The 14,007-nt window shown below is 43.5% G+C and overlaps 1 protein-coding gene across 7 annotated transcripts in view; it reads left to right on the top strand.

Annotated features, from left to right (window-relative positions):
- c2cd3 (C2 domain containing 3 centriole elongation regulator) overlaps window positions 1-14,007 on the top strand; it is a 187,502-nt gene that overhangs the window by 15,598 nt on the left and 157,897 nt on the right. For 6 of the 7 annotated variants that reach the window (XM_069891824.1, XM_069891821.1, XM_069891820.1 and 3 more), the window contains 3 exons: window positions 6,974-7,203; window positions 7,799-7,983; window positions 10,367-10,490. In XM_069891824.1, coding sequence (XP_069747925.1) covers window positions 6,974-7,203; window positions 7,799-7,983; window positions 10,367-10,490 — 539 coding nt within the window. Of the gene's footprint in view, window positions 1-6,973; window positions 7,204-7,798; window positions 7,984-10,366; window positions 10,491-12,783; window positions 12,935-14,007 lie in introns of those variants that run through there. The other variant, XM_069891826.1, reaches the window with a different exon arrangement.

The following is a 14,007-nucleotide window of genomic DNA, read 5'->3' as shown; positions in this document are numbered from 1 at the left end:
GGGAGAACGGGGGCTGGAGCGGCCGGCGGGGGAGAACGGGGGCTGGAGCGGCGGGCGGGGGAGAACGGGGGCTGGAGCGGCCGGCGGGGGAGAACGGGGGCTGGAGCGGCCGGCGGGGGAGAACGGGGGCTGGAGCGGCCGGCGGGGGAGAACGGGGGCTGGAGCGGCCGGCGGGGGAGAACGGGGGCTGGAGCGGCCGGCGGGGGAGAACGGGGGCTGGAGCGGCCGGCGGGGGAGAACGGGGGCTGGAGCGGCCGGCGGGGGAGAACGGGGGCTGGAGCGGCCGGCGGGGGAGAACGGGGGCTGGAGCGGCCGGCGGGGGAGAACGGGGGCTGGAGCGGCCGGCGGGGGAGAACGGGGGCTGGAGCGGCCGGCGGGGGAGAACGGGGGCTGGAGCGGCCGGCGGGGGAGAACGGGGGCTGGAGCGGCCGGCGGGGGAGAACGGGGGCTGGAGCGGCCGGCGGGGGAGAACGGGGGCTGGAGCGGCCGGCGGGGGAGAACGGGGGCTGGAGCGGCCGGCGGGGGAGAACGGGGGCTGGAGCGGCCGGCGGGGGAGAACGGGGGCTGGAGCGGCCGGCGGGGGAGAACGGGGGCTGGAGCGGCCGGCGGGGGAGAACGGGGGCTGGAGCGGCCGGCGGGGGAGAACGGGGGCTGGAGCGGCCGGCGGGGGAGAACGGGGGCTGGAGCGGCCGGCGGGGGAGAACGGGGGCTGGAGCGGCCGGCGGGGGAGAACGGGGGCTGGAGCGGCCGGCGGGGGAGAACGGGGGCTGGAGCGGCCGGCGGGGGAGAACGGGGGCTGGAGCGGCCGGCGGGGGAGAACGGAGGCTGGAGCGACCGGCAGGTGAGTACGGCGCTCGAGTCGGGTTCTGGCATTGTTTCAGTCAGCCCTCGCCGGCCGCTCCAGCCCCCGTTCTCCCCCGCCGGCCGCTCCAGCCCCCGTTCTCCCCCGCCGGCCGCTCCAGCCCCCGTTCTCCCCCGCCGGCCGCTCTAGCCCCGCAGTCTCCGTGCTGACAGCCCAGTCAGCTGTCAGCTGCCCCTGCCTCGATGTCCTGCGCCGGGAAAGAGCAGCTGGGAGAGGAGCTGTCAGGCGCTCACCAGCTGACTGTCATCCCAAATGCAGCCGCTTTTAGACGGCTGCATTCAGATGGCTGGGGAGGCCACTGTGCTCCAGCAATTATCCCACTTGGAGGAGGGTTACAAAGTTCGCCTTGCAAGCGCCTCCTGCACATTCACATGGCCTCCCAACAGCTGCATATTGCCAAAATATGGGGCTTTACAAGTGGGGCAATTGGCCACCTGAAAGTGCCTGATGATAGCAAAAATAAATGTATTCATGTGAGTCATGTTTTTTTTGAATAAAATGAATAATCTCTCTCCTTAGGGTTAGACTGCCTCCATACATCCATTGTTTAAATCTTTCTTTATGAGAGAGTTAATTTAGCTGTCTTGGCTCTTGTTGCCTATTTCTCTAGGATCAGATCCAAACAAAAATTAAAGTCCCCTCTGATCAATATATTTTTCCTTCCCTCTGCTTCTTTTAAAAATATGTCCTTCATAAAAACCTCGTTGTCATAATTTGGAGCATAAATATTAATTAACATCCACGATTCTGAGTAAAGTTTGCCATTTATCATTACATATCTACCTGCTTGGTCCATGGAGACATTTTCTACAGCAATCGGAACGTTCTTATTAATCAAAATTGCCACGCCCACTGGTTTCGAATTGAATGAGGAGGAGAAGACATGCCCCCCCCCTCCACATTCGCCTGAATTTGTCAGCTTTTATCATTTTTAAAATATGAATATTCCTTTCCATTCAGACCATTGACATTAAAGGTTATAAAATTCAATGACTTATCCATAATAACATATTAAAAATTCTGTGCAAATATACAAGTACGTAAACCGTTTCATGATCTGTGACCTTACCCTAAAAATCATACAACCTCTGCCCCGGAAGTGACGTAGACAGGAAGTCCTCAAGGCCCATGAATAAAAGCCCGCGAAAGCCTTCAGGGAGAAAGAAGAAGAAGAACCCCACCCTAAAGCACCATCTTGAAAAGTGTCTCCCCCCCCCCCCCCACCCCCCCCCATTGATGCCATTACCCCACCCCCCTTAAGCCAGAGTTGTACTCTTCTGTACCTTCAGGACCTTCTTTCCATTCTCTGAACTCCCCGAGTCGTAGATAGGATAAAACTTTGACATTTCGCCATAAAAATTAAGACAACCACCACACAAAAAAAACTTTACTATGTCCTGAAATATCGAATTTACTGTTGGCTTCGCTGATCCTCTTCATAGTTGTCAAATAAACTCTTCCACTTTTTCTTTCAATTTAAAATATCTTCTATTACCATCGAAAATGTCCACTCTCAATGTTGCTGGGTGCAGCATTGTATATTTAAAGTTCTTTTCTTGGAGTTGCCTCTTGACCACGTCAAATTGTCTTCTCTGAATCACCGTGTTACTGAAGTCCTAGAAGAACATGATCTCTGAATTGTCCCATCTCAAGGGAGAACCAGAGTTTCGAGTATTTTCATAAGCAATTCTCAGGATCATCTCTCCATCCTTGAAGCTCAACAATCTCACCAGAACGAGTTGAGGGCTGGCTTCCCCCATTCTCCTCTGTTGATGTGCACTCAAAAGCCAAGTTCATTGGTGTGAAGGACTTGAGAGATCCAAGTCTCAAAGAATTTCATGGCATCTATGCCTTCTGCATCTTTTCTCAGGCCAACAATTCGCACAACATTCCTCCAACCTAAGTTCTCCATATGATCGAATTTGTACAAAAGAAGCTCCTTATCTGTCGCGTATTATTTAGCTTCTTTCTTTAGCTCTTCGATTTGATGATCGTGTTTGCCAAGATCTTTCTTGGCTTTGTCCACTCTGTCATTTATATCATTAATAGCTTCACCCACGTCTCTTACCGTAGTGGTAAGCTCTTTAATGGCATTCTCCACACTTGTAAATCGCTGACCCAGACCTCCAATCTCTTGCAGCAGAGTTTCAGAGATTGGTGTCGACTGAGAGGAGGAGGTATCTCCACCCGCACTTTCTGTCTAGGCGACTGGTGAGGCTGGAGCTTCTTCCTGTGGGATCTTCCAGTAATTCTTCGATATTAATCTTTAGATGTATCCACACTTTAGTAGTTGAAAACTTTTTGTTAAAACCACTTTTTGGTCATCTTTTAGAGGATTTTCTCAGAGAGTTCAGAGAAACTTGTCTGCTCAGCCACCCAGCATGGCTGCCACCCCTATTGGTATTAAATTTGAGTAAAGGTAACTGCAGAGGCATGAGAGAGGAGCTAGTCAAAATTGATTGGAAAGAGACCCAACGAGAGCAGCATTGGCAGGAGTTTCTGAAAGTAATTCGGAAGATACTGGATCATTTCATCCCAACAAAAAAGCATTCTAAAGGGAGGATGAGGCAACTGTGGCTGACAAGGGAAGTCAAAGACAGCATAAAAGCAAAGGAGAGGGCAGACAGTGTTGCAAATATTAGTAGATTTGGAAGATTTTATAAACCAACGGAAGGCAACTAAAAAGGAGAAAAAATGAAATATGAAGGTAAGGTAGTCAATAATATTAAAGATGATACTAAATTTCTTTTTCAGGTATATAAATAGTAAACAAGAGTCAAAGCTGGAAAAATAGTTGTGGGGAACAAAGAATTGGTGGTTAATCTGAATAAGAATTTTGTGTCATTCTTCACCAATGACATGCAAGAAATTTGAGTCAGTGGGCATTACTAAGGAGAAGGTGTTTGGGAAGTTGAAGGGTCTGAAGTTGAATAAGTCACCAGGACTGGATAGGCTACATCCCTGAGTTCTGAAAGAAATAGCTGAAGAAACTATGAAAGCTTCTAAAGTTTTGAAGGATGAGGGGTGATTTCATTGAAACGCCTGGATGGAATGGACATGGAGAAGGTGTTTCCAGTAGTGAGAGAGGCAAGGACCAGAGGGCACAGCTTCAGAATAAAAGGATGACCCTTTAGAACAGAGGTGAGGGATTTCTTCAGCTAGAGGGTGGTGAGTCTGTTTTAATTTGTTGGCACAAAAGTGTATTTAAAATGGAGGTTGATAGGTTCTTGATTAGTAAAGGTGTCAGAGGTTACGGAGAGAAGACAGGAGATTAGAGTTGAGAGGGAAAAATGTATCAGCCATAAGTAAACCAGACTTGATTCTGCTCTGACATCTTGTGGTTGTTTTCATTGCTGGTGGGTAGTGAGAGGAAGAAGGTGCCCTTTCTACTACTTCCGCTGTTCCTATTTACATATTTTCACTGACCAAATAGTGAATTTCAATCCTCAGAATGAAGTGGTGTAATTGTTCAGAATACCAATGGATAAAAATAGAATTTGATTAATTTAGTTATTGTCTGTCATTTTACCTTGTGTATGGAATAAACTTTTGATGTTTGATTCTATGTTAGTGATGATGTTAGTGTGTGGGGGTCAACAAGGAGTCTGCAGATGCTGGGGAACTAGAACAAAACACAAAAGTGCTGGAAGAACTCAGCAGGCTACGCAGCATCAGCAGAAAGTAATAGACAGCTGACGTTTTGGGCCTCAGTCCTTCATTGAGAATACCAACAATGGAGCCAATGTCTGAATAAGAGGTGTAGGGGAGGGGGCGGAGAGAGGAGGGGCACAGGTTTCCAGGTGATGGCTTGATACAGATGGAGGGTGAAGGAGAGAACAGGTAATAGGGAAAGTGGGCAAAGGGCTGATAGGTGCTTTGAGAATCCAAGGGAAGGAGGCAGGGAGCTGGAGGAAGGAAGGAATTGAAGAGGCTGGCCACTTGGAGATCCTTGCTGTTGCAATGTACAGAGTGAAGGTACTCATTGAAATGATCCCCGACAATCTCCGTCCAGTCTTTCCACTGTAGAGCTGGCTGCACTGGATCCACATAAGCAATGGCAGATAAACCATTAGGCTGAAACTTTGGGGCCTGGAAGGAAGGGGGGGCCTGTCACAACCACTGGAACACCAATGTAACCACTTGTCAAAATGGGCTCACTTTAGTACTGGGTCCACCTGTCAATCAAGGCTTCAAGATGCCAAACCAGACTCAGGAAACCAGGGGTACTTGTCTTTTGAAAAGTGACTGAGGCCAAACAGCACAGTGGCCAGTTTCATGACCACCAGAAATACTCAGAAATCCCAGGGCAAGAAAGCACCTTATCTCCGCTAAAGGAGCTGAGGGTGTAGTTGCGACTTGGATATGACTTGAACAACTCAACTCTGCGCGGGCGAAGCCAGTGACTGTTGGCCAGACTCGGCGCCACACTGTTGCCGAGGTGATGTGCGCAGTGGTTTCTGCTGGGGTGGTTCTGGCAGCTGCATGAAGATTTGCGGTGTTTATGAGGAGGGGGTTCCAAAATACAGTGTCCAGTCTGTGGTAAGTGAATAAAGGAGGAGTGTGTGGCTGGGGCTGTCTGACCAATGGCCAGTACTGCAAATGAAAGGACAGTAGCGAGTGGCACCCAGGTGGCCGGGCTCTCGCTGGGGAGCGATGGGCGGTGGGGGTGGCTTGGGCCACGGGTGGGGAGTGAGGAGCGGCAGGGGTAGTCAGGCCTGTGGCAGGAGCGAAGGACATCAAGTATAGCCCAGGCCTGTGATGGGTCAAGGTCCGGGGGGGTTGGGCCTTACTAAAGCTCAGCTTAGGGCCCAGGTGGTAGTTAATCTGCCACTGCTCCTAAGCTCGATAATGAAGCACACGACTAGTTAGGTAGATGAAAAATATGTTTAGGGTAATTCTCAAATATTTTATTTCTCACATTTAAATGTGAATTTATGACCCATATGTTACCATCCTAACACTGAATGTGTTTGGACTTGCTTGGCTAATTTCTGTTGCAACTGGGCTGTGAGAGGAGAGAGCAAGTTGAGTTTTAACCAAGTTGTATGAGACTGAGCATCCTAAGCGGGGTGAACAGGAGGGACCCACTTCTTTTGACAGAGTATGTGTAGATTTAAAGTAATAGATAGAAGCAATAGTGAAGAAATAAATATTCTTCACTATAAAACACAAGAAGTGGTGAAACTCTGGAACTTGCCTTCTTAATTGAGAGAGAAAATCCTCTTGACATTGTTAAAAAGTGCAAAAGCCAAATAAGATTATTATAAAAGATACCATGTTGAGTAAATGGAATGTCAAAACCCATACAAATAGAATTATTGAATGTAGCAGTGATGTATCCTCCAAGTTTGGTGCTGTAAGTATCAATGATTCTATAATGCAGTTAGGATTGAGTGGGGTTTGTTCATCAGTATAATAAAATAAATTCAGACCGAGAAATATATAAAAGTGTTCTTAGCGGGTGATAAATATAGGTTATAATATTAGCTGTGACCCATTTGGTAGCATTGATTCCTAAATCAGAGAGTCATGGGTTCAGAATTCATGGGAGATGAGCACGAAAATCTAGCCTGCAGTTTGAGGATACTGCTGAGGAAGGACACTACTGTTGGAGTGTTTCTGGATGAGATGTTAACTTCAAACTAATTCACATTGTAGAGTCACAGAGTTCTGCAGCCCAGAAGACCCTTTGGCTTAATGTTTGGGACAGCACCTTTAGGGTCGTGGTTATAGCAATGCTGTTAAGATGAGGTACCCGGGTAAAAATCCACCTCTGTCTGTAAGGAGCTTGGACATTCTCCCTGTGTCCAAATGGAGTGGGTTTCAAATGCAAGTAATCCTGACTCTCAGAATCCCCTCCAGTAATTTACACACTGCTGACCTCAGGCTCACCAGCTATCAGGTGGACAAAAACAGATTGATCCTATGCACTACCTTGGAGGAGGCAGAGAGTTCCACAGAAAATTAGAAGAAAATACGAAAGATTTTTTTCAAAATATGCCTTTTTATTTAGTGCTTGCTTCTCCATGTCACTGCAAGCCCTGTTGTGTATATCAAAATGTTACTGTTGCCAACCATTAAAATCATCTTTGTTATTGGCATGACTTCAAGGTATCACTTGCTCTGGAATCTCTGACTGATACTTGTGATAGTGGCAGTTCTATTCCAACCAGTGACACAAGTGTGGACGGTGGTGTCTCAGTCCAAAGTCCTGCAGCTGCACATACTTCAAGAACTGGATCTTTAGAAAATCTCACTGAACTTTCTGCTCCTCGTAAATTATCTTTAACCAGTTTAAGTGGAAAGGATTCCTTGTCAAGTAGCACTTCTAATACTCCAAGGTAAATAGCATCAAAACAAATATTCAGATTTATATGTTTTGAATGAAATCTTTCAATAGTGACAAGTGACATTGTGCTTTAAGATTTTTTGCATTACAAATAAGATGGAGCCACATATTTCTTCTAAATTTACCACAGCTTGTGTTTTTAGTATCTTTAGCTTTGGAAAAAATTCTGATAACTGTACAATTATTTTAAATAAAAGTACAGAATTTGTTTATACAATCAGTGAGATGAAGAAATGTGTTCAGTAAGGGAATCAACAACAAGAAGTCTGGAAGCCTGAAGGAGCAGCTCCTTTCAGTCATCTAAGCTCCATCTTGAAAAAGCTAGTTGAACTGAGGAAGTGGTATTGAATGTTTAAGCAAACAGGAGGGAAAATTGATTGATAGTAATGTCACAAAGAATATAGAAATAAAAACTTAGGTGTTGGTATGAAAAATATCATGAGACTTTTCTGTTCTTGGAAGATAATTTAGTGATTATGGTCTTTGTAGATAATTAAGTTTAGAAGTCCTGCATTTGGGCCATAATTCATAAACAAACCATTTATTCTTGGCTTTTCTTTTTGGATCTCTTCTCCCATACCCCTCAGAGGAAGAGATCATTTGTACTTCCAGGACAGCGCAAAAAGCCCTACAAAGGCTAGTACTTCTGAAACTAAACAACAGCTGAACTCTGCTCCTTTGACATGTGCTAAGACACTTGACACTCCCAGCAAGAGGACTGAAAAACATGTGTGGTCAGCAGAAAGCCAGAGTGCTAAAAATCTGATTTCAGGTAGGTTGCTAATTTGAATTCTGATATAGAGACAACCTAACATATTCTGTGAATGTGGGAGTGCTTGGTAACTGACAGCACAGGAAGAGGTCGTTGCCCCATAATGACTGTGCCAGATCTGATGCCCAAATAAAACTAAAATTCTGCTACTTGCACATGATATAATCCATGTATATTCATGTGTCTAGCTAAAATCCTCTTAAATCTCCATTACTGGCAATACCCCTGATGTTATCCATGTTGGGGCATCGATTCCACATCCTATCTGAACAATACACTTTCATGATATAATTGCATTTTTTCCAACAAATTTTCATTAAATGTAAAACACTGTATTTAAAAAAAAATGTATGACAGTAAATGCTAAGGCCACTTGGGAATGTTGATGAACAGAGAGATATAGAGATTCAAGTTCATTGATCTCTGAAAGTGCAACCGGGATTGATAACTCTGTGACAAAGGCATATTAAGTGCTTGCCTTCATAAGTTCAGACGTGTAATATAAGAGTAGGGACATTATATTGCGACTCTATAAAGCGTAGGTAACGCTGCACTTGGAGAATTGTGTGTATTCTGGTTGCCACACCAGAGAAAAGATATAATTGTGCTGGAGAAATGACAGAGGAGATACACCTGGATGTTGTTTGGATTGGAGGTCTTGTTATGGGGAGAGATTGTGTAGCCCGGCATATCATACAGTACGTTGAGGAATTTAGCAGATCAGACAGTATCCAAAGAAGGAAATCGACAGCCAAAACCCTTCATTTAGACTGCCAAGAAACAGGGCAGGAGCCTGAATAATGGGGTAGGAGGAGCAAGTGGAACGTGAGCTGGCAGGTGATAGATGAATGCGGGGGGTGGTGGGGAGAGGGAGAGAAGAAATGGTGAAAAAAATAACAAGCTATGTTGCTTCATTATTCTCTCAGTTATTGTACATGGGTCACACTTCCCAAGCACTGATTTTCTTGACAAAGTCTTGACGTCTTTTCCTCTAAAACTGACTAATACTGTTTACTGTTCTTGCATTTTGCTGCCCCACTTACAGTATTTATTTTCTCTCCAATATTATTGAGCATGTTATTATTCCCCAGAACCATAGCATTTCTTGCATATCTTTTATTTTGAATGCCTCTGATATATTTTCTGCACTATTAATATTTCCAGTACACTGTGCCGAGTTGTCAAAGTGCAAAAATAACATCAAAATGGTGGAAAAACAACTGAGAACATAGATTTCAAGATTGAGGCAGACTGCTTTATTTTTAGATTTCTAGATTCTTGCACTGGTGTAGCATTGCCAAAACTATCCTTTTATATTAAACAATTTGTTTATTTTTAAAAATTAAAGATTCAAAGTAAATTCATACTACTGTTTTATTATGAATTCTTTCTTTTCTTTCTTTTTCAATCTTTTTATTATTATTATAATTTATAAACACATACAGTTCAAAGAGATATAAAAAATACATAGTAAGTAATGAATTAATACAGAGATATTAAATAATAATATTACAGAATAAAAATATATCACAAAAAAAATTTTTAGATCAGTTTAGGGTGTGAACTATCTCTAAAAAAAAGATATAATTAATAACAATATATAAAAAAAAGAGAAAAAAAAAACCCAAAAAAGAAGAAAAAACAAATCTGAATTAAAAAAACTTAAAAAAAACCTACAGATATAGCTAAACCACGCAGATCACTCCGATCTCATCTTACAGCCCAATTATCATACATAATCATAGAAAGAAAACAGAGCCAGATCAACTCACCACAAATGAAAATATTGAATAAATGGTCGCCAGGTTAACTCAAACTTAGAAGGGGATTCATAGACAGAGTTTCTAATTTTCTCTAAATTTAAACATAGTATAGTTTGGGTAAACCATTGGAAAACAGTGGGAGGATTAACCTTTTTCCAATTCAATAGTATAGATCTTCTAGCCATTAGTGTAAGAAAAGCAATCATACGATCCGCAGGAAGAGATAAATAAGTCAAATCTATCATAGGTAATCCAAAAATTGCAGTAATGGAATGTGGTTGTAAATCAATATTCAAAACAGTAGATATAATGGAAAAAAATTTCCTTCCAATAATTCTGTAAAGAGGGACAGGACCAAAACATATGTGTAAGGGAAGCTATTTCCAATTGACATTTATCACATATAGGATCGATATGAGAATAAAAGCGATGGAGTTTATCTTTAGACATATGAGCTCTATGAACAACTTTAAACTGTATTAGTGAATGTTTTGCACATAGAGAAGAAGAGTTTACCAGTCGCAGAATTTTATTCCAATTTTCATTGGAGATATTATGAATTCTTGCAGTTGAAACAATTCTTGCAGGTGTTCCTTCAATCAATGTGTTTTTTTTTGCAGTTCTTTTGAATCGAGGTAGCAAACTGCGGAATGCAATGGTGGTTTCTGCAATGAATGGTCTATCTGGATTGGAGGGTGATCCTTTCTCAGCTCAATGTCAATCTACTGATTTACCAAAATTAAAGTAAGTTCGAGAATACTCAATGGTGGCAAAGCCGTTTATGTGCCTTAATGAATATAATTGAATTTTAAAGTAATTTGATGTGTAATTTAAAAAAAGACTGCCATCTTTCTCACACACTAAATGTCTTCTCACAATGTGATAAATCTACCAACTGGTTTGGGTGTTAGCCTTTTTTTTTAAAAGACAGGATTAGATTCATGCAAATTATCATCTAGATTTTTGTGCTGGTTTCCTGTGCCTGTCTTTATACCTGAACCCTACTCCAACCTCAGACTTTCCACAAATGGAATAAGCCTTGAATAATTTACCCAAATGTTATCATTCATGTTTGAAATGCGGTATGACCATAAAATAAAGTATCAGAAGTAGGCTATTCAGCCATCAAGTCTGCTTTGCTATTCCATCGTGAGCTGAACAATTCTCCAACTCAGCCACACTCCCCTGCCTTCTCCCCATAACCTTTGATACCCTGACTATTCAGATACCTATCAATCTCTGCCTTGAATGCAGATTTCAGATTTCTTGTCAGAGTGGATACATGATATCACATACAACCCTAAGGTTCTTTTTCCTACAGGCGAGGCAGAATTGCTACTTGTTGGTAGCGCAAAAATAATCTGTACGTAACGTATACAAGTAAACAAATAAAGAACTGTAAGCAGATAATGAATATAAACAAATTGCAATATGGAAAGAAAAAAGAAAAAAAATCAATAAAGTGCACAAGTAAGAGTCCTTAAGTGAGTTCCTGATTGAGTTTGTTGTTGAGGAATCTGATGATGGAGGAGTAGCAGCTGTTTCTGAACTTGGTGTGCAAGCCTTGAGGCACCTATACTTCTTTCCTGATGGCAGCAGCAGAAACAGAGCATGTGATGGGTGGTGTGGATCCTTGAAGATTGCTGGAGCTCTCTGACACCAGTGTTCCCCGTAGATTTTCTTGATAGTGGGGAGGATTTTGCCTGTTATGTCTTGGGCTGTGTCCACTACCTTTTGGAGGGCTTTACGCTCAGGGGTATTGGTGTCGGACCATGATGCAGCCAGTTAGCACTCTTTCCACCACACATCTGTAGAAATTGTCATATGAAACCTCCACATGCTCCTGAGGAAGTCGAGGCACTGATGTGCTTTCTTCACAATGGCATAAGTGTGTTGTATTGGGTCCAGGAAAGATCCTACAAAATAGTGACTCTCAAAGGCATAAAGTTGCTCATCTCCACCTCTGATTTCCCCCAATGATCACTGGATTATATACATCTGGTTTTCCTTTCATGAAGGCAACAATCACTCCTTAGTTTTGGTGATATTGAGTGCAAGGTTGTTGTTGGTGCACCATTCAGCCACATTTGCAATCTATCTCCTGTATGTTGGCTCATCACCTTTCTTTATACAACCCAGTTTCGTCAGCAAATTTGTAGATGATATTGTCGTACGGAGCCACATATTTGTAGGTGTAAAGTGAGTAGATCAGGGGCTAAGAACGCAGCCACAGCCCTGTGGTGCTCTGAGAGTGTAGAGATGTTCTTAGCAATCCTCACTGATTGTGGTCCATAGATGAGGAAATCAAAGATCCAGTTACACAGTGGAGTGTTGAGTCCCAGGTCTTGGAGTTTTTTGATCAGTTTTGAGGGGATGATGGTGTTAAATGCCGAACTGTAGTTGATAAAGAGCATCCTGTTCAATGCTTTTTTACTGTCCAGGAGTTCCAGGGCTTTGTGTAGAGCCGCCTTGGGTATTTGGACAGGATGGGATCATCAGGGGACATGGGATACGGATTGTTGGTTCTTCACTGTTGGTATGGCCAAATTGGGCATAGAAGGCATTGAGTTCCTCTGGGAACAAGCTTTGCCGTCTGCTACTGCACCAGATTTGGTTTTGTAGCAGATTATGACATTTAGGCCCTGCCACAGCTGTCGGGTGTCCCTTGTTTCCATTTTCATCCGAAATCTCCACTTTGCCTGGAAAGTGGCTTTTCACAAGTCATACCTGCTCCTTCTATTTTGATTTGGATCTCCAGGCTTAAATGCCTGTGATCTGGCTCTCAGCAGGTTCCAGGTTTCATTGTTCATCCAGGGCTTCTGGTTGGGGAAAATCCTGAAAGGTTTGGTAGGACACACTCATCCACAGCTGTTTTGATAAAGTATGTGACAGCCCTGGTGTAATCATTCAGATTCTCAGCTGAATCCTTGAACTCCGCCAAATCCGCTGACTCGAGGAAGTCCTGTAACCATTCTTCAGCCTCCTGTGACCACCTTCTAGCTGTCCTGACCTCCAGACCTTCTCTTTCAGGCTCTGAAATTATGAAAGCAGAAGGAACACTTTCAGGTGATCAGACTTGCCAAAATGTGGTCTCGGGAAAGAACAGTAGGCCTTCCTTATCTTTGTGTAGCAGTGATCGAGTGAACTGTGACCTCAGGCATAGCAGGTTACATGCTGGTGGAAGTTGGGTAAGGTTTTCTTGACACGTGCTTGGTTAAAGTCACCAACTAAGATTTGTAGTGCATCGGGCTGGGCTGTCTCTTGTTTACTGACCACATCATGTAGCTGTACAAGTGCCTGTTTTTAATCAGCATAGGGAGGGATATAAACTCTGGTGAGAATTACAGATGAGAACTCTCAGGGTAGATAGAAGGGTCTGCATTTAATCAAGATTATTCCGAAGGCAGTCGAGCAGGAGGTTGACATAACCCTAATGTCTGTGCACCATCCAGTATTAACGAAAAAGTACACTCTTCCCCCTTCTCTTTGCCAGAATCTGAGTTCCAATCCGGTCTATGAATGGTGAAAATGTCTATTTGAAAAGCTGTGTCCTATGTGTTCTCTGTATACACCCAATGACTTGGCATTCACAGCCACCCATGGTAGCAAATTCCAGAGGTTCACCATGCTCTTGCTGAAGAAATTCCTCAACAACTCTTTTAAATGGTGGCCTTCACTTCTGAAGTTGTTCCCTCTCGTCCTACACTCCTCTACCATGGGAAACAACTTAACCTCTGTCTAGGCCTTTCAGCATTCAAAATGCTTCTATGAGACCCCCCCTCATTATTCATAAAGATTACAGTGCAACAGCCATAAAATACTCCTTAAAAGCTAATTCCTTTATTCCAGGAATCAATCTTGTGAATCTTCTCTGAACCCTCTCCAATGTCAGCACATCCTTTCTTAATTAACTGTACTCCGTACACCCTGAGGCATAACCAGTGCCTTATGATGCCTCAACGTCGGATTATCTGCTCTCATATCTTATTCATCTAGATATGAATGCCAACATTGGATTTGCCATCTTCACCACCGACTCAATGTGGAGGTCAACCTTTAGTGTTTCTTGCATCTAAGTCCCTTTGCATCTCTGAATTTTGAATTTTCTTCCCATCCAAGTAATAGTCTGCCCTTTTATTTCTTCTACCAAAGTGTATAACCTTGCACTTTCCAACATTGTATTTCATTTGCCACATCTTTGCTCATTCTCCTAAATGATCTAAGTCTCTCTGCAGCGTCTCCGTAACCTCCTCACTACCCA

This window comes from Narcine bancroftii, chromosome 7 (genome assembly GCF_036971445.1).
Source record: "Narcine bancroftii isolate sNarBan1 chromosome 7, sNarBan1.hap1, whole genome shotgun sequence".
NCBI classification, from domain to species: Eukaryota; Metazoa; Chordata; class Chondrichthyes; order Torpediniformes; family Narcinidae; genus Narcine; species Narcine bancroftii.
Note: the sequence above shows the minus strand (reverse complement) of the source record. Positions and strands in the feature narration are given on the sequence as shown.